Source organism: Gastrolobium bilobum, unplaced genomic scaffold (assembly GCF_033153095.1).
Source record: "Gastrolobium bilobum isolate Gb01-03AN ecotype WA unplaced genomic scaffold, APGP_CSIRO_Gbil_v1 utg528, whole genome shotgun sequence".
In the NCBI taxonomy this organism is placed as follows: Eukaryota; Viridiplantae; Streptophyta; class Magnoliopsida; order Fabales; family Fabaceae; genus Gastrolobium; species Gastrolobium bilobum.
Genome location: NW_026896851.1, coordinates 236,180 through 258,067, shown reverse-complemented (window position 1 = coordinate 258,067; position 21,888 = coordinate 236,180). Strand labels below are relative to the sequence as shown.

The following is a 21,888-nucleotide window of genomic DNA, read 5'->3' as shown; positions in this document are numbered from 1 at the left end:
TTTATTAAATCAGATTTAAAAAATAATAATAAATAATTATTTTTTGCAAGGATTTGTGTCGTTTGTATTTGAAATTTTATAAATTTTAAATTTTTTCTCACCCAATAGATATAATAATAAATATTATTAATAGGCTTAATAATTTTCTATCTAGAAAGTATAAAGTAGTAGAAAACATGCATAGAAGTCTATGCACATTCTTCAAGTAATAGCTTTTACGTAATCATTTACCACATAGAAAATTTTGTTAATTACACTCTTACATCAAAAGAATGAAAGTTTAATTTCTTTCTAATATATTTAATTTAAAAATTTAAAATTCAACATGATAATAGAATTAATTATACATACTTTTAAAAAATAATTTTTTTCTCTTTTAATTTATATTATATACATACATTTATATATATACATTTAAAATATTTATCTTAAGTATTTTTTTAAAAATTTCTTGTACGAATTTTTTTTCATTTTTGTATCATTATTTTAAGTTAAAATTTTAATTTACTTTATTTTAAATTATATTTTTATAATTTTAAATATTTTTTCCGTTAAATTAATAATTTTTTTTATTAAAATTAAATTTATTTTATACATATCTTTTTTCCTGTTTTATAATTAATTCTAATAGGTATAATAATTAAGCCCAATAGACATAATAATAACTATCATTAATATGCTTAATAATTTTATTTTATTTTGGAAATATTCCAATTGGTTCATTGTTTCACAACTAATCCGATTCGGGGCGGGTCCAGGATTAAAGCATTATGCTTAATAATTTCTCATGCAGAAAGTAGTGTGCAATATTAAATGCTGAATCTTTTCCCACCTCTCAAGTTCAAAATTCAAATTTAGAAAGTTTAAATTTTAAGTATTAAATATTTTCCCTCCCTGTAGACATAATAATGAATTAATAGGCTTTGCAATTTTCTATGCGAAAAATAAAGGGAAACATGCATACAAGTCTAGGCACATTCTTCAAAAATAGCTTCTAGGTAATCATTCACGACATAGAAAATTGTGTTAATTACACTCTTACATCAAAAGAATGAAAGTTTGATTTCTTTCTAATATATTTAATTTTAAAATTTAAAATTCAACATGATAATAGAATTAATTATACATACTTTTTAAAAATAATTTTTTCTCTTTTAATTTATATTATATATATATATATATATATACATTTAAAATATTTATATTAAGTATTTATTAAAAAGTTTCTTGTACGAATTTATTTTCCTTTTTGTATCATTATTTTAAGCTAAGAATTTAATTTACTTTATTTTAAATTATATTTTTACAATTTTAAATATTTTTCGTTTAATTCATAATTTTTTATTAAAATTAAATTTGTTTTATACATATCCTTTTTCCAGTTTTATAATTAATTCTAATATGTATAATAATTAAGCCCAATAGATATAGTAATAACTATCATTAATATGCTTAATAATTTTCCATGCAAAAAGTAGTAGGCAATATTAAATGCTGAATCTTTTCTCATCTCAAGTTCAAAATTCAAATTTAGAAAGATTAAATTTTAAGTATTAAATATTTTCCCTCCCAATAGACATAATAATAAATTAATAGGCTTAACAATTTTCTATGCAAAAAATAAAGGGAAACAAGCATAGAAGTCTAGGCACATTCTCCAAGTAATAGTTTCTAGGTAATCATTCACGACATAGGAAATTGTGTTAATTACACTCTTACATCAAAAGAATAAAAGTTTGATTTCTTTCTAATATATTTAATTTTAAAATTTAAAATTCAACATGATAATATAATTAATTATACATACTTTTAAAAAATATTGTTTTTCTCTTTTAATTTATACTATATATATATATATACATTTAAAATATTTATCTTAAGTATTTCTTAAAAAGTTTCTTGTGCGAATTTGTTTTCCGTTTTGTATCATTATTTTAAGTTAAGATTTTAATTTACTTTATGTAGATGACTGAATGTAGATATAAAGTAGAGTTTTATTTATTATTATTTTTCCTTATACTATAAAAAGGGAATGAGAGGGAATTTTTTTTCTTCATAATTTATATATTTATTGGCTATTGTTTTCTTATATTCCATTTTTACTGTTCTATGTTGAGTATAATAGATTATATTTGCTTGATTGCTTCAATCATAGATTTCCATTGTCAGATCTTTAAACCGTTTAATCTTATGAATCTTTTCCGTAATTATTCTAAGTGTTTCCAGTTTCAAGACTATTGTCATATGGATGTATGTTGGACTTTGTTTTTGTTAAAATTGAAGAGTGTCGTTTTGCATCCATTGGAATTCAAAAAAATTAATGAATAACGTTGGAAAAGTAAACCACATCTGATGTGTATTACTTGCATTTACAAAATGTTAAAATCCCAAAGAAGCTCCACTTATTCATAATGACCATTTACTTCAAGTGAAACAACTATCTTATAATAGGTTTAGCAATTAATGTTATTATAATTCACACACACACGAGGCTTTTCATTTTCCAATGCGTCCATCAACCATTTTTTTTAAAATTCAAAGGCATTCAATAATAGAGACTTTTCAAGTTATCACATGGAATATGAATGGTAACAACTTTTAAACCCATTATTATGAAAGTCATACATAAAATAAAGAAAATTTATTATTTTTTTTTGGATATACAAAGGATATTAGTAATTATGTTCGGTGGAGAAAAAATAAAATAAAATAAATAATAAGAAAAGGAAATAATATATAATAATATATCTTTTTCGCTATTATGAAACCACAATTGTATGATACATATTCAAATAAAAGAAAAAAAGGGAAGCTGCAAAATTTAAAAATCAAAAGAAGGTAACCCATATCTTCTTCAGTCTTGTGCAATGCTCGTCTCTTTGTTGAGTTGCTCAGTTCTGCATTGTTCCTTGTCTTCTTTTTATTGTGCGGTTGTGTTGTCTTCTACAATATGCATCTCTTTCTTTGATGAAGAGAAAAATCATATATTAAATTTCCCCGACTCACTTCCAAGAGAAAGGGACGAAACTCAATCTGTTTCTCGAGAAAGAAATGGATCAAACATTCCTATTTTGTGGATAGGAAGGAATACTGTGGTTGGTGGCGAAGATTTCTCAGTGGATGGAACAAGAAGAACAAAGAGATAAGAATGAATACGTGATGAAGGATTTACCATTGAGGGACTTTTCTTCGAAAGATTGAGTGTCATTGGAAGAGGTGACTTTGGAAGCATAAAGCCCCTCACTGTTCCGTGGAAGAAGAATGAATTAGCACTGTGAAGAAAGATCTATTTTGGTAGTCGTGGATCGAAACAATTGAAGGTGGAAGACGCTGAATATGTGAATAACCACTCACAGTATCATGAATCCTTCCACCCTAAAAAATGAATAAATCAGTGTCAGTAAAAAATTTATGAAAACGAATTCATACGGTTTGTTCATAAAGAAACCGAAAATTATACCAATAGAACAATCCCTACGCACATGAACAGAAAGAAAAAAAAAACGCAGACATGAACAGAAAGAAAGAAAAATGCAGGCAAGACAAAAAAGAAGAGAAGAAACAATTCTCTATTTATACAAAAACTCAATGCATTATTTGAGAAGTACCTTAAGGCACAACTTTAAAAAAAAATTCAACTTTCAAATAAGGCACTACTTTAAAAAAACTTTTCAACTCCCAATAAGGTTCAATAAATTGTTGCAGCTTCCAACTTTCGCAGCTTTCAATAAAGAGATAGTGGGAATTTAATTTAATTGTGTTTTTTAATCGGATTTCAATTGATGTTTTAAAATTTTAAGCTTAAAAAATAATTTAAAAAATTACTATAACAGGAAACATTTCAAATTTCTTTAAGTGTGAACACAAACCTCAGATTCAAGGAGAATGCGACACATCATCAAAGTTTCCAATAAACGGTTTTACTTTAGAATAATATAAATTGTCCAAGTTGACGTTTTATGTTTTCACTCAGCATCTGCTTTTTATCATATGATTGTGTCGCCATGCCAAAAAGAAAATTTAATATTGTGAAATCAAACATTTTTAGTGCATGTGCAAAACATATATAGAGTTGATAAATTAGATTTGGAAAATGATATTTGTATATCATTTTTATGTTTTTTGTTTTTTCATCAACAAAGTAAAAAATATATATTTCAACACCTCTTTTGTCAAAGAACATGGAGTAAAAAGTATAAAAAAAATTATGAATAAATATCATTTTTCCATCAAAATTTATAAGTTGTTATAAGGTTAAATTATAAAATTAGTCCTTTTACCTATAGATATGGATCCTTACAAATATAATTTTGTAAAAATTTGTCGTTATATTTTTAATTTCTTAAATTTTAGTTTCTGCTATTAAAACATTAGTCCTTACAAATATATTTTCTCCTGATAAATTAACATTTAAATAACTGAAATTATAAAAATTAAAATAAAAAAGTAACTATTGTAAACCAAAATTAATATAAGACTAAATGTTTAGTTTAAGCTCGTTTAAAATTTGCTATGTCTCAAATTTTTAAGTCCAGCTGTAATTTTAAGATAATTCAACATGATAGTCTACGAACAAGTGTTTTGAGTTTTGACCATATACTTTTTCTCAAGTTATATGAAATTTCATACCAGCAATCCTATATGATGTTTTTTTCTCAAGTGACCGTCCAGATCCACGCCAACGATTCAATCAAAATGGAAAACACAAACAAAACAATAAGAACAAATTTATTATTAGAAGGAACTGCACTGCCCTCACCCCGTTGTCTTATTGATTTCGTTTTTCTCCTTCATTCTAACTATTTTCCGTTATCTGCGAAATCAGTGACGTTGAAATCAGCACACGAGAGCGAGCGAGACAAGAGCGAAGACGTGAATCCCAATCTGTTAGATTCAAGATCAAACTGAACAAGATTATCTTCCAGCTGCTTCCCTCCGATTACGATTGGAGTTTTCTTATTAACCCCACCGTCCACAAAACCCAAACACCACAAATCCACGCCCTTCCTTTTATTCCTAACCCTCACCATCGAATTGCCTCCCGAGATTCTCCAAAACACATCGTGCGCATGCAGCACGAGATCAACTGTCGGCACCAGGGGACCCACACGCGTTACCGTGAGGTCTCCCGCAGGGTAGCACACATTAAACGGCTTCGCAGGGACAGTTACGGTGAGGTTGAAAGCAGGGGAAGAAGCTTCCTTCACGAATAACTCCGTGAACGCTTTGTGAATGGAAGACTCCAACACAGTGTAAGGAGTAGCGGTGCTGATCTTAGTCCCACCGAAACCATCGTCCTGATTAATGGTCAACAAAGATGCATTGATGGGAACATTATTGCCGTTGATTTTAATAGAAGTCAAACCAATGAAGTGTTGATTAGACGGGGGATTACCGCCGTAGGTGATAACGGTGTCTCCAACGCCAACGGGGTTGAGAATGAGGGGAGTGTAAATAAGCGATTTAGAGAGGTCAATTTTGGAAGAAGGAGAAGAAAAAACATAGTAGGGCCCAGTGGAGCCGAAGAAAGCGACACCTGGAGTTTTTGAAGACGCGGGAAAGCAAAGCGCAAAGCAACGCGGAGAGGAAAGAGCAGCGCTGATCTGACCCTGGAAAGAGAGATTGGACCGGCCCAACGCGGCTAGGCCCATTACATTTTTGGGTAGACCCTTGAGTAGTGTGGAGTGAGCGCAAGAGAAGGTGTAGTTGGGGAGGAGAACGAATGGGCCTGGGCCCGGGCCCGGAGTGGTTGGTAATGCGAGCGTGTCGATGAGGACGACGTCTGAAGTAGCGCGTATGGTGACTGGGTTTTCAGGGAAAGAACCGCAAACCAAATTGGCGGGTACGCAATTAGGGTTTGGAGGATTGAAGTCGGTGCAATTGTTGCAGGAGAGTCCTCCGAATCCGAGTGTGGCGCAGAAAGCGGGGTCGCAGGTGATTTCGCGGAAAGAGGAAGAGTTATAGTTGGCGTCGCAGACCGTCCAGGGGAATAAGAAGCCGAGATCGAGGTACAGTTTGGTGGGGCGAAGAGGAGTTTTTAGGAAGACGGAGAGGGTGAAGAGATTGGTGGATTTGTCTTTGGAAATGGGTGTTACCAGAGCTGTCTGCAGTGTTGGATTGGGAAAGAACAGAGCGGAGAGGACATTCAACAAGAAGAAAGTGCGGAATGGAAGTGGAAGTGACATTTCAGAACTTGGAGATGAAAGTCAACTTAAGTGGAAAATGGATTACTCAAGTGAGATTATACATAATTGCTAGTTGTGCTGCATATTTATGGAACCAGAAAAGTAAAATTACATATAAAATCTGTGTACCCCATAGATTCAAAGGCAATGAAGATCCAGGGTAGCCTTTATCAACGGAACTATCAATACTCTTGTATGGAAAACATCGTGTCAGAAAGCAATATTTTATATTTTATAAGAAGTAAAGCCTCTCCGGTATAATTTCTATTAAATTATATCATATCCGCCGAATATTGTTGACCAAATCGACTTCTTTTCTCGGATCTTGTCGGTGTTGAGGCAAAATGGGTTTTTAACAATGTGATGGCCACCTACGGGGAGACTTATGGTGGTGGTGACTTCTCAAATGCCGCTGTGGTTGTCTTCGGAAGATCGCCGGCTCGTCTCCTGATGCTCCTTGAAGCAGCTGCGGCAATGTTCATTGCCCTGCCATAGTTTAGCTTTGTTGTGTTTGGTGTGAGTGCGACGTGTACTTAATTATCCGATTCTTGTGATTGCGTTGTTATTTTAAAATATCACTGCATTATTGTATTCAATAATTTATTCGTAGGTCATCTATATAACTAACTTACGCTGTGGCTTGAAGCATATATTATAATGGGTTTTATAATTCTTATTCAACATGAGAATTCAAATTTTCCTACACACTCTTTGATTTTCGTGCTGACATGGGTCCTATATATAATTTTTTCTAACACATGGGTCTCACGTGCTTTTTATCTTTACAACATAAGAATTGAATTCTCATTTCAACATGAGAAAATCAAACCCCTATTATAATTTGGATAATCCAAAACGAAAAGTATACTGTCGAAATAAAGTACATAATTGATAACCATATATTGATTAGAAAATTTAAATATATCTCGCGTGATGACATTAAAAAAAAAAAAAAACTACTTCCTTTCATTTTAAAATCTTATCCGAAAAAAATAAGATTATCATGACCGACAATCTTTGTAGTTTACATATTATTTTTATGTAACGTATCCTTAATAAGTTTTCAATTAATGTTTCAAATCCATTCAATATAACTAGTAACTCAAAAATGAGTTGTCATGTATCAACATCTTCAGTAGTACTCCTCCAAAATCTTTAGCCAAATCCACCACTGCTTAGAATTTTGGTGTGGTTTGATTTTATTTTTTCCAGAAAAAAATATTTCTCATTTTGAAGGACATAGAATTATATCATTTTAAGATAAAGAAATACATAAATTAATATTTTTTATTTAAAATTTAAATTAAAAAAAAAGTATTTTTTCTCTTATAATTTTCATTGCTCATATCTTTCTCTCTTTTAAAATAATATAATTCTATATCCTTTAAAAGGATAAACATCAAATCCTTTTTTTAATTAATTAATACATAAAGGGATGTTTGGTTTCCTTTTTTATCAAATGAATAATATTTACCTCAACCTTCTTAAAAAAAAAAAAAACGCCTGTATAAACTTTCTTGCGATATCTTTGGTAAGAGAACTAGTCCATTTGCAATACGTGGAGTTCTGTTTTGTACAAAACCGCAATCAATATCTACGTGAGAGTCCGAATAATGCAGAGAAAAATTATACGTAAACAATATTATTGAACACGTTAACTAATATATTATGATTTACGAAAGGATAAGATTAAGACTCAGATATGTCTCAAAGTCAATATTAGAAATCAAAACTGGAGTACGCTACTCTTTTCTAGATAAATCTAATTAGATACAATGCCGAAACCGCGACCTTTATATCCAGGTGGATTTTACATATTGTGCAAGAATTCCAAATTTAGTGAAAAAACAATTCATGGCTGAACAAGAAATTTAGCTCACGTCATTGCAGTCTTATTTGACGATGTTAACATATGAGTTGTCTTTGACGACGTGCCGCACCACTCTTTTTACCACTCCTGCATCTATATAATATATGTGACTCTCCCTTAGTCCCTTCAAGTTTCTTTCTGTCTAGTTTCGAGCCATACACAACACTTCTCATAGCAATGGATAATTCCATCTTTCAACATCTCTTCATTATCCTCCTCCTATTCTTTATTGCACCAACTTTTGCTCAACAATCTTTCAGGCCCAAAGCCCTCGTTGTCCCAGTTACAAAAGATGCCACCACGCTTCAATACGTCACTCAAATTAACCAAAGAACCCCACTTGTCCCAGTGAAACTCGTCGTAGATCTCGGTGGCCGGTTTCTCTGGGTCGATTGTGAACACAACTACACCTCCTCCACATACCGCCCCGCAAGGTGCCGCTCCGCCCAGTGCTCACTCGCCGGAGCTAACGGCTGCGGCGATTGCTTCTCAGCACCCAGGCCGGGCTGCAACAACAACACCTGCGGTCTCACGCCGGACAACACCGTCACACACACCGCCACCGGCGGCGAACTCGCAGAAGACGTCGTGTCCGTCCAATCCACCAACGGCTTCAACCCGGGACGAAACGTCACCGTTTCACGCTTCCTATTTTCGTGCGCACCAACTTCGTTATTAAAAGGGCTTGCTAATGGAGTCTCAGGCATGGCTGGCCTCGGCAGAACGAGAATCGCTTTTCCATCTCAGTTTGCTTCTGCTTTTAGCTTCCAAAGAAAATTCGCTATTTGTCTCTCATCTTCCACCACTTCAAACGGCGTCGTTTTCTTCGGAGACAGCCCTTACTTTTTCCTTCCTAACGTTAACGCTTCCCAGTTACTCACCTTCACACCACTCTTCATCAACCCAGTAAGCACATCCTCTGCTTTCAATCAGGGAGAGCCTTCAGCTGAGTATTTCATTGGTGTGAAATCCATCATGATCGATGAAAAGACGGTTCCAATTAACACGAGTTTGTTATCCATAGACAGTAACGGCGTTGGTGGAACCAAGATTAGTACAGTGAACCCTTACACGGTTTTGGAGGCCTCAATCTTCAAAGCAGTGACGGAGGCTTTTATCAATGCCTCTGCTTCTAGAAACATCACAAGGGTGGGTCCCGTGGCGCCTTTCGAAGTGTGCTTCAGCAGTGAGAGTGTCGGAGTAACTCGGCTTGGCGCGGCGGTGCCAGCCATTGAGCTTGTTCTGCAGAACAAGAACGTAATTTGGAGGATTTTTGGAGCGAACTCGATGGTGGAGGTGAACGATAAAACGCTGTGTCTTGGGTTTGTGAAAGGTGGTGAGAAACCAAGAACCTCAATAGTGATTGGTGGGTATCAGCTGGAGGACAATCTTGTGCAATTCGATTTGGCGAAATCTAGATTGGGGTTCAGCTCTTTGCTCTTTGGAAGCCGAACTACGTGTGGAAACTTCAACTTCACCTCCACCGCATAGAAACTTGGCCTTTGCCAGCTTAGCATTGTTGGCCATGGGTCCGGTGAACTTTGAATAATTAATATTATATGATTTTCGTTGACAATAAATGTGATATTCATGTCCTGCTGACATGACGACGAGGGGTTTGCCGTACACTTTTTGTTTTTCTTTGGATTCATGGATTTATGTTTCTAAATATAAGTTTGAATAAAAATGGTAAATACATAATTTTCTTTTTGTTGACTAATATATACGAAAAACTTTTATCATTTTAAAGGAAATGATTTTAGATGAAATGATTTTATTTTGGTACATAATTAGTAATTTTTTACATCCTCTCTCCTCCATAAAATTAAGAAGAAAGTGAAAGTAGATGAGAGAATGTAAAAAATTACTAATTATATACCAAAATAATGTCATTTTTTTATAATGACATAAAGTTATATCATTTAAAATGATAAATATTTTTTCCTTAATATATATATATATATATATATATATATATATATATATTAATCTAATACATATATAGCTCTTTATCTTATTATATAAAAAAAATTGTATTATTCAAATACTGCATGGGTGTGGTTTTGCTTTTATATTCATGTATTTGTCAAATTTGAACTATTGAAGGATACGAAGATAAATGAAGCTATTCATACTGATGCAATAGTTCAATAGATGACGTGATAAATGAAGCCATTTATACTGATGCAGTAGTTCAATAGCTGACGTGGAGTTAGTTTTACCAGTTCCACTATTCTCGGGATTTAGTTAATTTCAGTTGCATTAGTTATTCTCTTATGAGTCTTCTTTTCATATATAAAGTGTAATAGTGGTAGATGATGTAATGTAATTCTCATTGTTCAATATATGAAATATTAGAGTTTTTCGTTTCTTAAGATGGTATCAGAGCTTCTCAAGAAGCTCTGATTCTTCGTTCTTTCTTTTGAATCACAATAATGGCGAATCAGAGCTTAGCATTCGATCATCTCAAATCCATCTCATCCATATTATCTCCATCCAAGCGTTCGGTGCTTGATGGAAGAAATTATCATACCTGGTCTTGCGCCATTTCTATGGCATTGCTGTTTAAAAACAAAACCGGATTCATTGATGGAAGTTTACCACCACCTCCAACCATAGATCTTTCATATACAGCATGGCAACGGTGCAACACCACTGTATTGTCATGGATACATCATTCAATTTCCCCCTCCATCCTGCAATCGATCCTTTGGATAGATCGGGCAGAAGATGCCTGGAAAGACTTGAAAGAACGCTTTTCACAGGCGTATATTTTCAGAATCTCAGACTTGCAAGAAGAGATTTACAAGCTGAGACATGGAGATAAAATTGTAAGTGAATATTTCACACATTTGAAAAGTTTATGCGATGATCTGGAAAATTTAAGGCCATTGCCTACTTGTCAATGTGCTATGGCATGTAATTGCCCAGCTCTACTTGAAATTTGAGTTAGAAGAGACCAGGACCATACGATCAGGTTCTTGAAAGGGCTGAATGAGCAATATGCTCCAGTTCAATAGCAAATCATGCTTATAAACCCTCTTCCTGATGTCAATAAGGTGTGTTCGATGTTAGCTCAACAAGAGTGTGAATTTTACTCGAATCTTTCTGTTGGTGATATACCAAAGGCCTTTATCAGTGAATCTGATGATAATAGAAGAAATTATGCGTCAGAAAGAGGCAGAGGACATTTTAGCTACGAAGGAGGTAGAGGTAGAGGACGAGATTCCAAATTTTGTACTCATTGTAAAATCATTTTTGCAGTCGCTATACGTACAACATTGACATGTGTATGGTTATGATTCTCCACATTTAATGCTTTCATCTTTTGTATGATTATGATTCCCTGCATTTAATGCTTTCACGTATATATATGCAAGTATTTAATTGCTGCACGTACAACAACCCTAGAAATGTAAATCCCATATATATATATATATATATATATATATATATATATATATATATATATATATATATATATAACAGGTATGGCGCCGAGGGAGAGAGAAAGAGGAGGAGAGAGAAAGAGTGTGGGAGGAAGTGAGGAGAAAGAAAGGGGAAAAATGGTTTATTTTATTGGGCAAATATGGACCGTTGAATTAAATTGTAATTGAACGGTAATCAAAGAGGTAGACAAAGGTAGGCAGAATGAGAGTAGGCAGAATAACTTGTCCATATATATATATATATATATATATATATATATATATATATATATATATATCCTTTGACACCGGTGTCAAATTTCAAATTTGATACCTCATCTGAGAGCCATTAGATCAAAAAAGATCAATGGTGTCACATGCTTATAAATCAGAGCCATTGATCTTTTTTTATCTAATTGTTGGACAGGTGGCTTCAATACTCAAGAGGGGGGGTGAATTGAGTTTTACAAAAATCTTTTCGCAAAGTACCTCATTTGATGTTTTAAAGACTATTTCTTCAATAAAGTGATTTAATAAGGAAATGTCTAATTGTAAAAGCAAGTGTAATGATCAACAAAATGAGCAAGCGAATATATAAAGACAATCTAAGATGCAATTTTAATACTTAAATAAAGAGATTAAGGTTAGAGAAATTGCAAACTAGATGTATCCTGGTTCGGTCACCACCACCGTGACCTATGTCCAGACTGAAGCCGCTCGATCAATTCTTTTCACTAACTATCAAGCTTGAGGGTGCTTGACAAACCACTACAACTTTTCAAGACTTCGGGCTCTTGATGCCTTACACTTTTTCACTCCAAATTTTCTTAGGAATTTGGTAACCTCTCAAATATAGGGTTCACTCCCCTCTCAAATCAAGAAGTAATATTGAGGTGATTAGAAGTGGCTAAGTACTCTCAAAGTACAGATTGAACAAATTGAAGAACTAAGAGATGTATAACTTCAAAGGAAAGATGAGCTCAAGTGTATGCAATGATTAAAGTAAGTAATTTATGAGCAATAAAAGGCTAGTAAGAGTAATAAAGCTTTAATAAATGCTATAGGGTCGTGAACTGTTCATCCCAACTGATGTGGGTATTTATAATGACACCTCCTATGAAAACTAGCCGTTTATAGCCGTTGTAATCCGTACATATCCGGATATTTATCGGGCACATATCCGGATATTGGATATCCGGATATTCTGGATTCCATATCCGGATATTGGATATCCGGATATTCAAAGTGGAATATCCGGATATTTCATAGCAGCAGCCTTTTTTTGTACGAGTTCTGAGTTTCTACTCTTTCCAAATGATTTTTATGACGTGTAATGCATGTTATTGGTTATGAAAATTATTTAGAAAAGTTTGTATCACATAGGTACTTCTTCCAAACCAATATTGTACATATGAAACCATTTGTCTTGACTTTTCTTTTAAGGATGCATGCTTTTGAAATATATGATTGATGAATGACCTTGAGCTCATGCAATGCTTTGTATCTATACATCTTTACATATTTATCCTAAGTCCTAAATGAGTATACCATTTGAGATTCTGGACTTGGATTGATGCTTGAGAGTTGGTGCATGCTTTCATATTTGTTTTTTGGATATTGCTTCGTCTTTGAATCACTCCTCTTTGTTATCATCAAAATCATGTTGTCGTGGAAACATCAAGTATACGTTGTATCCACATCATCACTTTGATTCATCACTAATGACTCTCGGATGAGGTGTCAAATTTAAAATTTGACAATAATGTTACATTCAAATTTAATCGCTGATTTTACGTGCAACTAATCACTCTAATTTATTATACATTGCAGTTGTCATGTTAATATTAACATGCTTAAATATTATTATTTTGTTATTTTTTAATTAGTAAACTTTAGTAGTAACTTCACTTGGTAAAGTTAATGCTACTGAATGCTGATAATGTGTTTTCATTTTATATTAACCATTATTGTTTGTCAAAGTTTTGTTAACATTTAGAGTGTAAATTAAGAAAATAAAAAGTATTGAATGATAATTTTTAAATTTGTAAAATAATTAATATTACTTCATATATTTTTAAGATGAATAAATAAATAATTTCATGTTGTGACATAAAAGGACATGTCAACATCAATAAATGATTTGGATGGGACATTGACCATATTGCCACTTCTTTCATAAAAATTTACCTGATTGCCACTTCTGAAATTTTTTTTGCCAAAATGCTACGCCTGAATCCCGCTGGTCTGACAAGCGGGAATGGACTGGACACGTGTCAGCGTCTGAATGGTCAACCATTCTCGCTGGCCGCCCAGCTAGAATGACAGAATGCTGACACGTGGCAAAAGCACAGGCATTCTCTGCATGTCTGTACTTTTGCCACGTGTCAGCATTCTGTCATTCTAGCTGGGCGGCCCAGCGAGAATGGTTGACCATTCAGACGCTGACACGTGTCCAGTCCATTCCCGCTTGTCAGACCAGCGGGATTCAGGCGTAGCATTTTGGCAATTTTTTTTTCAGAAGTGGCAATCAGGTAAAATTTTGCCTAAAAAGTGGCAATATGATCTTTGTCCCTGATTTGGATTGCGCTTGGAATTTTTTCTTACTAATATTTTTAAATTTTTTTAATTTGAAAATCACTTTTATTCATAAAAAATACTTTATTTGAGGGTAAAAATATATCTTTCACTTTCATTTTTGGACTTTCACTTTCCTGCGATCATAAGGTGCACAGGAGCAATTCCAAAACGCTGTCGTTAAATCAGAGCACAAAACCACTAAAAAAGTGTGTTTGTCCCGCTCCTCCGTGGTTGAGGCGGCTGTGCTGATATTTTCCTTCTCTTCTTCCATTTTCCGCCACCATGAAGCTCGTCAGGTCTCTCTTCCGCCTCTCTCTCAATTTCTCATTCCCTCTTTCTTTTATTTTCCCATTTTTTTATTTTTTTTAAAAAAATCTGAAGTTGAAAGCCTTTCTATGAAAACCGGAGCAGGTTTCTGATGAAGTTGAACAACGAAACCGTATCGATCGAGCTCAAGAATGGTACCATTGTTCATGGCACGGTTACAGGTTTTTTTTCCTTCTTCCACTCCACTATTTTTAAAAAATATATACACTCTTCACATCGTTAAACCCTAGCTCTCTCCTTCGTGCTTAAGCTTTTATCATTAATTAATGCCTACATTTCGCATTAGAGCCTTTAAGCAGGATATAATGTTCCAAATGTTGGCTTTTTTATTTCCAATAGTCAAGAGTCATGAATGTAATGATTCGCATATTGCGAAGATGCTCAGTGATTTCACATATGGTAAATACAGTTTTTTTTTTTTTTCCAGAATCACTACACGCTTCTGGAATTTTAAAATCTTAATTATTTATGTTGGGAAGAGGTTGCTTACTTGAATTTGATTACGTATCACCTGCAAACTGTTTGTTGAGGTTCTGAGAAATAAGATCCATTTTTAACTTCATATTTTACTTTTTAACATGTTTTCTGCTGCAATCAAGATTTCTCTGTTTGATATCTTATTGCTTATCTTAGTGATTCCTGTTTGTACCCCTTCTGGTCATGTAACGAATACAACTTACAAGATAACTAAATTTGATTTGGAATTATTTTTTCAATGGGGACATATCTTGATGTTTGGTTTTACAGGGTTGGCTGCTGTTTTTTGCTTTTTTGTTAGAAATTGCCAATTGTTCAACATGAAATTCTCTAGTAGTCCCTAGGTAGCTTCTTTTTTAGATTAATAATTTTTGAAGTATACCTATTTCTTTACACCAGTGTTGTAAAAACGTAGAAACGGACTGTGTCTACGTTTTTATGACCAAAATCGAGTCAAAACGGTAGTTGAAATGGGTTTTGAGTCTAAACGGTTGAAATGCCATGTCAACTCGGTAAACTCGGTTGACTCGGCGAGTTTATCGAGTTGACTCAGTTTTTTTTTTTTTTTTTTTTTTGTTTAAAAAAAAGAGTTAGATCTGACGAAGAGGGGAGAAAGAGAAGCAAAGACGATGATGAAGGAGAAGAAGAACTTCATCGCCAACACCTTCACCATTGTTGGTTGTTACTCAAACCCAAACCAAAACACAAACGAAGAAGAGCAGTTCAAGTTGCAGTTGCAGAAAGAAAAACTGATGACATTTCTTCTTACTTGTTTCTATGCTTTCTTTTCTCTTCTACTCTCGCTCTAGTTTTGGCACTAAATAGCTCTTGATGCAAAGCATTTAAACTATATCCACCGTTAAGAAGGGAGGGGAGAGGGGGGGGGGGGGGAGAGAGAGAGAGCAACGTCAGTGTTAATAAAAGGGAACAAAGAAGAAGAGACTCACCGCCACACTAATGCTTGTATATTATTATAATCAATGCTTTAAGTAATTAATAAATCCATGAATAATATAAAAATATATATAATATGATTTTTTTTTGCATAGTTCAAATATATATATATATATATATATATATATATAAAGCATTTAATAATAAAAAAATTTATATATATTTTTAGTCATTAATTAGCTTAAATTTAATAACTTGTATAATTAATACATTAAAATCATTCTATATAAATTAAAAGAAAGATTAAAATTGACATTCTGTCAAAATAAACATGTTTGTGGGTTTTGGTTTTATATATGTTGGATATATATTTTATTTTTAATACGTTAGTAAACTCTTACGTTTCGTTTACGTTTTGCGATTTCATGTTTTTGCTCACCCCTACCGTTTTTACAGACTCTACGTTTTTTTTTTTTTTTGTAAAAAGACTCTACGTTTTAACAACATTGCTTTACACCTAAACTTGCCTTAAGATGGGATTGTATTTATGGTTTCTCTTTGATATTCTGCTCAAGTCTTTTCTAGGGAGTTGCTATTTCTGATACGCAAAGGGATTGTGCAGCTTTGTTGCTCTTGATTTTTTTTTTTTTCCGGTTTCTCTTTGGTCTATATTTGTAGTTTTACCTTATGTTCTGTTTTAGGCGATGTTTTACACTCCCTCAGTTGTACTGTCCTTGTTTTCTTTTTAATATATTCTTTTTCTATAAAGAAAATAATAAAAATAATGTTTGATGTAAAATAGTAACCATTACCATTTGAACTTTAGATTTGGAACAGCAGGAAGATGTTTGTTACCAATGACATTTTGGCAAGAGACATCGTAAACCATGGAGTTGGAACTTTGAATTGCTTGCTTGGGTGGCAAATGTATTGCATTTATGTCATAGGGATCGAGCCTTTGGATTGAATGAGTCTGCTTAAGGCTCTTATATTTTAGAATCCCTTCACTGCATCTCCATCATTTGGAAGCCTATTCTTTGCAGTACAGGTAGACTTCCATATCTGGGCTTTTTGACCATTGTGCCCTTAATTACATAGAAAAATACCACTTTGCCCCCAGTTTTAAATTATTTCAAAAATATGACCTTTTCCCTAAACTTAACACCAATCTGCCCTTGTTTGACCGTTGACTGGCCTTCATACTCGAGTAAATCAAATGTCATGAGTTTATACTCGAGTATAGGACCCAGATACACAAGTATTTGTTGTCCCATGCAATATACTCAAGTATATGGCTCATTTACTCAAGTAAATGAGATCAAATTTCGTATGGGAATTTTCCAACGCGTAGCTCTCGAAAAGTTACGTGAAATAAATAAAAAGCACCTGCTTCGGACACTCGAGTCAAAAGTTATAACCTTCCGAAGTTTTACTCTAAAATTTCCAAAATTTTGTAATACCAATAGGTTTTGTGATATCCACAAAGCTCCTCCTCAAGTTACTCGAGTCAAGCCCAATATTATGAGTATATGACTAGAAACTTGTTTAGTCTAAAAAAATCTCGTGAAAAAAAAATTTAACCGTAAAACTTCGGAAGACAATTTTTGACTCGGGTGTTCGAATCAAGTACTTTTTTTTATTCCACATAATTTTTCGAGAGCTACATGTTAGAAAATTCCCGGAAGATTATTTGTTAGTGTTTGAAAGTAAAAATTTAAATAACATCATTTTGCATAGATAAAATATGCCAAACGGGGCACAAAGAAGCATTTTTTTGGACCAAATCTCCAAACAGGAAATTTTTTGGCACAAAAAAGCACCTGATTCGGACGCTTGAGTCAAAAGTTATGGCCTTCTGATGTTTTACTCTAAAATTTCCAAAATTTTGTAATGTCAATAGGTTTTGTGATACCCACAAAACTTGTTTGATCCAAAAAATATGGTCTTCCGAAGTTTTACAGTTAAATTTTTTTCCACAAGATTTTTTGGATCAAGCATGTTTCTCTAGTCATATACTCATAATATTGGACTTGACTCTGATAACCTGAGGAGGAGCTTTGTAGGTATCACAAAACCTATTGACATTACAAAATTTTGGAAATTTTAGAGTAAAACTTCGAAAAGTTGTAACTTTTGACTCGGGTGTCCGAATCGGGTTTTTTTTTTATTCCTTGTAATTTTTCGAGAGCTATGTGTTGGAAAATTCTCGTAGGAAATTTGGCCTCATTTACTCAAGTAGATGACCCATATACTCGAGTATATTGCGTGGATTCGTGGAATAGCAAATACTCGAGTATTTGGGTCCTATAATAGAGCAAAAGTTCAAAAAAATCCAGATGATGAAAAATACTCGAGTATAAAGGTATTGTACTCGAGTATTTGCTGTTCCACGTAATATACTCGAGTATATGGGTCATGTACTTGAGTATATTGCGCCGTCAATGGTCAAACAGGGGCAGATAGGTGAAATGTATTGATAATTTGGACCGGGGGCACAGTGGTATTTTTTTATGTAATTAAGGGGACAATGGTCAAAAAGCCTCCATATCTGCCTATACATCTTACCTAACCTGTGCCAATCTTTTCAGAAACACAGATTCTTGTACGTGTTGTTTCTGATTAATCCTCATACCGCCTACACTCTGGAACTTCCTCTTCAACACATAGTAGTCAATTGCGCCGCAAGCCGCGTTGTATGGGCGTTGCGGTGCCTCGCCGCAAGAAACCGCGCCACGCCACACCGGAACGCAATAGCGGCCATTGCGATCACTTTTGCGGCCATTGCGATCACATTTGGGCCATATTGCTGTCATAAGGCAAAATGTCAATTTTGTCCTAAATTTAAATGTGTAACTGATAAAATTTAAGGGTTTTTTAGTCTATCCGCGTCTGTCTCTGTCACTTCTGCTATCTCTTTCTCTAAAAAATGTTTATTTTTGTCATTATTTCTGTCATGTATCTATTCCTCTATTTCCGCAACCGCAACCCACTATAACGCTATAGCGTTTTTCGGGGTTGGCCGCGACATGCCGCAATCCGCATTTGATAACTATGCGTCAACAGTCATCTGGATTTAGCTTCACTTTGTCATATAAATAGAAAACTCACAAGTTATATATTGCATCTGTTATCTTTGCTTGTATTAAATGTTGTGATGTCTGAGGCTCAGGTGTAGCGACATACTTAACATTCTTTTTATGTAGGCTCATGAGGGTAGTAATCCTTGTATCATATTTTGACATGTCTTGCTACTTCCTAATTATCCAAATATAATACAAGTTAAGCATCATGGAACTTCCTTGTCAGTAAGTAGTAAATACTAAATACATATTTGCAGATAATGTTTGCCTTGTGTTTAAATAAAAAGCTTGCTACTTAAGTGTCTCAAAGTCATTTTTATTTTTGGGATGGGATCAGATATTTTGAAGCTTTAGTTATACTGATCCTTAAACTTGTTGCTATGCTACAGGTGTTGATATCAGTATGAATACACATTTGAAAACAGTTAAACTAACCCTGAAAGGGAAAAACCCAGTTACTCTGGATCATCTCAGTGTGAGAGGTAACAACATTCGTTATTATATCCTTCCTGACAGCTTGAATCTTGAGACCTTGCTGGTTGAAGAGACACCTAGGGTCAAGCCTAAGAAGCCAACTGCTGGTATTGTACATTATTTGACCGTGACTGCAATAATATTCATCTGGGGACTTTATTTTCAAATTGGCTGTTATTTGGTTATTTTTGGTTTTCAAAGTCTTAATTTTATTTCCAGGGAAGCCTTTGGGGCGTGGACGTGGCCGAGGGCGTGGACGTGGTCGGGGCCGTGGCCGTTGAGTTGCATATTCTCAAATTTTTTGCCATGTGGTTTGGTAGGGAGAATTTCTGTGCTGTTTTATGGACATCAAAGGAGTGTTCTTGTTGATTGGTTATGTTGATTTGGTCGATGTTGCTATTTTCTTATACAAGTGATTTTAAGTTCTGTAAAATTCCTTGCTGATATTCTAGAATTGATTAGGGCAGGGTTTGCGACACTTTGTTGACTCCAAAAAGATTCCCAATGCCTCTTAGCGGAAAAACTGCATATACTTGTAGCTTTTGGGATAAGGTGAACAAGTTAATCGGAATTACTGATGATTGCCCTTGTTCGTATGGTAGGTGGTGGTTATGTGTGTTAAGACTCTTATTACTTATGCTAATGGACTGACTCTTGAGCTTTAACACCACCATTTTCTTTGAGATTTGATCTCTTGAGCTTTTTAGCGAAGTCTGCAACATAGATGCAATATTCAGTTGATTACAATATGAACTAGAGTTCTTGATCCAACCATTATTCAGCTACATTAATCTATATCCCTTTGTTTTCTTTTAATTTTGTTCTGAAACCCGTCCTTTTCTTTTGAATTCTTATTTTTACGTCCAACATAAGTGACATAAGATGACGAGTGTCAAAATGAAGTTTTATTTCTTTGAAAATGTAGTTTCTCAAGGCAGTTCATTCTAAATTGTAACGATGAAGACGAGCGTCAAAAGGCCATTTGGCCATGCTATATTATTTAGTAGCAGTAAGTTAAAACACAGAATATATCTAGAGTACATTGAATTTATACTCTGGCTTTGTTGAGTTGGTATCAAATCTTTTAAACTTGTTATAATTAAATGAGTTGAAGTAGATTTGCAAGTAAAAGTATGGGATTATATGAAATTCGAATACCATTTTAAAATTATTTGTGGAAGATATGATTTTAGATTTTAAGAATCTACCACACTTGATATCAAAATCTTGAAAAGCTTAAAAAGAGTTGGGTTTTTGTTCTCGTTCACACACTGTTCGTAAAAGACTAGGGTATTTGTTCTATTTCACGCATTCTATTCGTCACTTTGGATCAGACAGCCTGTGAAGTAATTCCTTGTATCTTTTCTGATGAAAAAGGGGTTTAATGAATTAGTTGGCACCTTTCCATCATAAGATTATGGGTTAATATCAACACTGGTAAGGTATTATATGTTCAGTGGGATTTAATCAACTAAACCAATCATCGTACCTTTGAAGTAATTACATGTATCTTTTCTAATGAAAAGGGAGTTTAATCAATTAGCTGGCACCTTTCCATCATAAGCTTATGGGTTAATATCAACACTGGTCAGGTATTATATGTTAAGGAGGATTTAATCAATTAAATCAATCATTGTACCTTCCCATCATGGATTTAAGGTAATCAATATGAAAGATTAAGGCGTATATTGTTATTTACACTAATTACTATCATAATATCCAAACTAAAAGAATCACTTAACCAACAACTATTGGTTCAATTGGCAATATTGCAATAACCTTGTTTCTCTTAATTAAAGGTCTCTTATTTAACTTTTGGGAATGAAGAGAATGGTATTAGGAGAGTCACCCCAATACGAGTCCCGGTAAAATCATACCAATTAATAAGTAGGTATTTATAATGCACTCTCATATAAATAATGAGTTAATCCATTTTTATTAGAATAACAAATAAATTGATTGATTCACAATAAGATAATTATAACAAAAACTACTTTTCTAATTAAGCTATTTTTTTTATAAAGCTAAACTAAAAGACAAGTAAATTTTTTCTCTATTTGTTTATTTTTAATAAACTACAGTAATTAAGAATAAGTTTAGTAATTGAAAAAATATTAGTTTCTTTATACCTTCCCTTTATATATTTATATTGATTAATGGGTAATTTATCTCCTACACACACATAAAAGTGTGCAAGGCCCATATGTTCTCTTTCTATATCTTCTCTTCACATGGTGCCACATGCGCCCCACACACTTTTATGTGCGTATAAGAGATAAAATTTATCTCTTATAATATGAGAAATATTAATACCTATTTATATATACACATGTAATATTTTAATTCTCAAAATAATTCTTATAATTATACAAATTATTTAGAGAATTAAAATAGTAGAGATGAATATATAAATAATCATATTTATCATAATTCACATTAAATAAGAAATTTATTTATTATCAGTATAAATTTCTTATCAGTTTGGTATCCATTAAAATTAATAGTAAAAATAAATTTATGATTGGTCAAGTGATAAGGGATTTTGGTAATTTGCATTAAGTCATATATTCAAATCT

The 21,888-nt window shown here is 33.4% G+C and overlaps 3 protein-coding genes across 3 annotated transcripts; 2 read left to right on the top strand and 1 right to left on the bottom strand.

Moving 5' to 3' along the window:
• Positions 1-4,799: 4,799 nt before the first annotated feature.
• Positions 4,800-6,322, bottom strand: LOC133302390 (probable aspartic proteinase GIP1). Its single transcript, XM_061502162.1, has one exon. The coding sequence runs from the start codon at positions 6,183-6,185 to the stop codon at positions 4,800-4,802; it is 1,386 nt and encodes a 461-aa protein (XP_061358146.1). The 5' UTR covers positions 6,186-6,322.
• Positions 6,323-8,232: 1,910 nt separating this feature from the next.
• Positions 8,233-9,546, top strand: LOC133302387 (probable aspartic proteinase GIP2). Its single transcript, XM_061502159.1, has one exon. It carries the CDS (start codon positions 8,233-8,235, stop codon positions 9,544-9,546), a length of 1,314 nt encoding a protein of 437 aa, XP_061358143.1.
• Positions 9,547-14,211: 4,665 nt separating this feature from the next.
• Positions 14,212-20,074, top strand: LOC133302381 (small nuclear ribonucleoprotein SmD1a). Its single transcript, XM_061502155.1, has 4 exons — positions 14,212-14,356; positions 14,472-14,548; positions 19,228-19,419; positions 19,532-20,074. Exons 1-4 carry the CDS (start codon positions 14,343-14,345, stop codon positions 19,591-19,593), a joined length of 345 nt encoding a protein of 114 aa, XP_061358139.1. The 5' UTR covers positions 14,212-14,342; the 3' UTR covers positions 19,594-20,074.
• Positions 20,075-21,888: the final 1,814 nt, after the last annotated feature.

Bases quoted from the DNA above. Each gene is read 5' to 3' on its own strand.
- LOC133302390 (XM_061502162.1), bottom strand. From the start codon at position 6,185: ATGTCACTTCCACTTCCATTCCGCACTTTCTTCTTGTTGAATGTCCTC.
- LOC133302387 (XM_061502159.1), top strand. From the start codon at position 8,233: ATGGATAATTCCATCTTTCAACATCTCTTCATTATCCTCCTCCTATTC.
- LOC133302381 (XM_061502155.1), top strand. The intron at 14,549-19,227 runs GTTTTTTTTCCT...GCTATGCTACAG, and splicing joins TGTTCATGGCACGGTTACAG to GTGTTGATATCAGTATGAAT. The intron at 19,420-19,531 runs GTATTGTACATT...TTTTATTTCCAG, and splicing joins GCCTAAGAAGCCAACTGCTG to GGAAGCCTTTGGGGCGTGGA.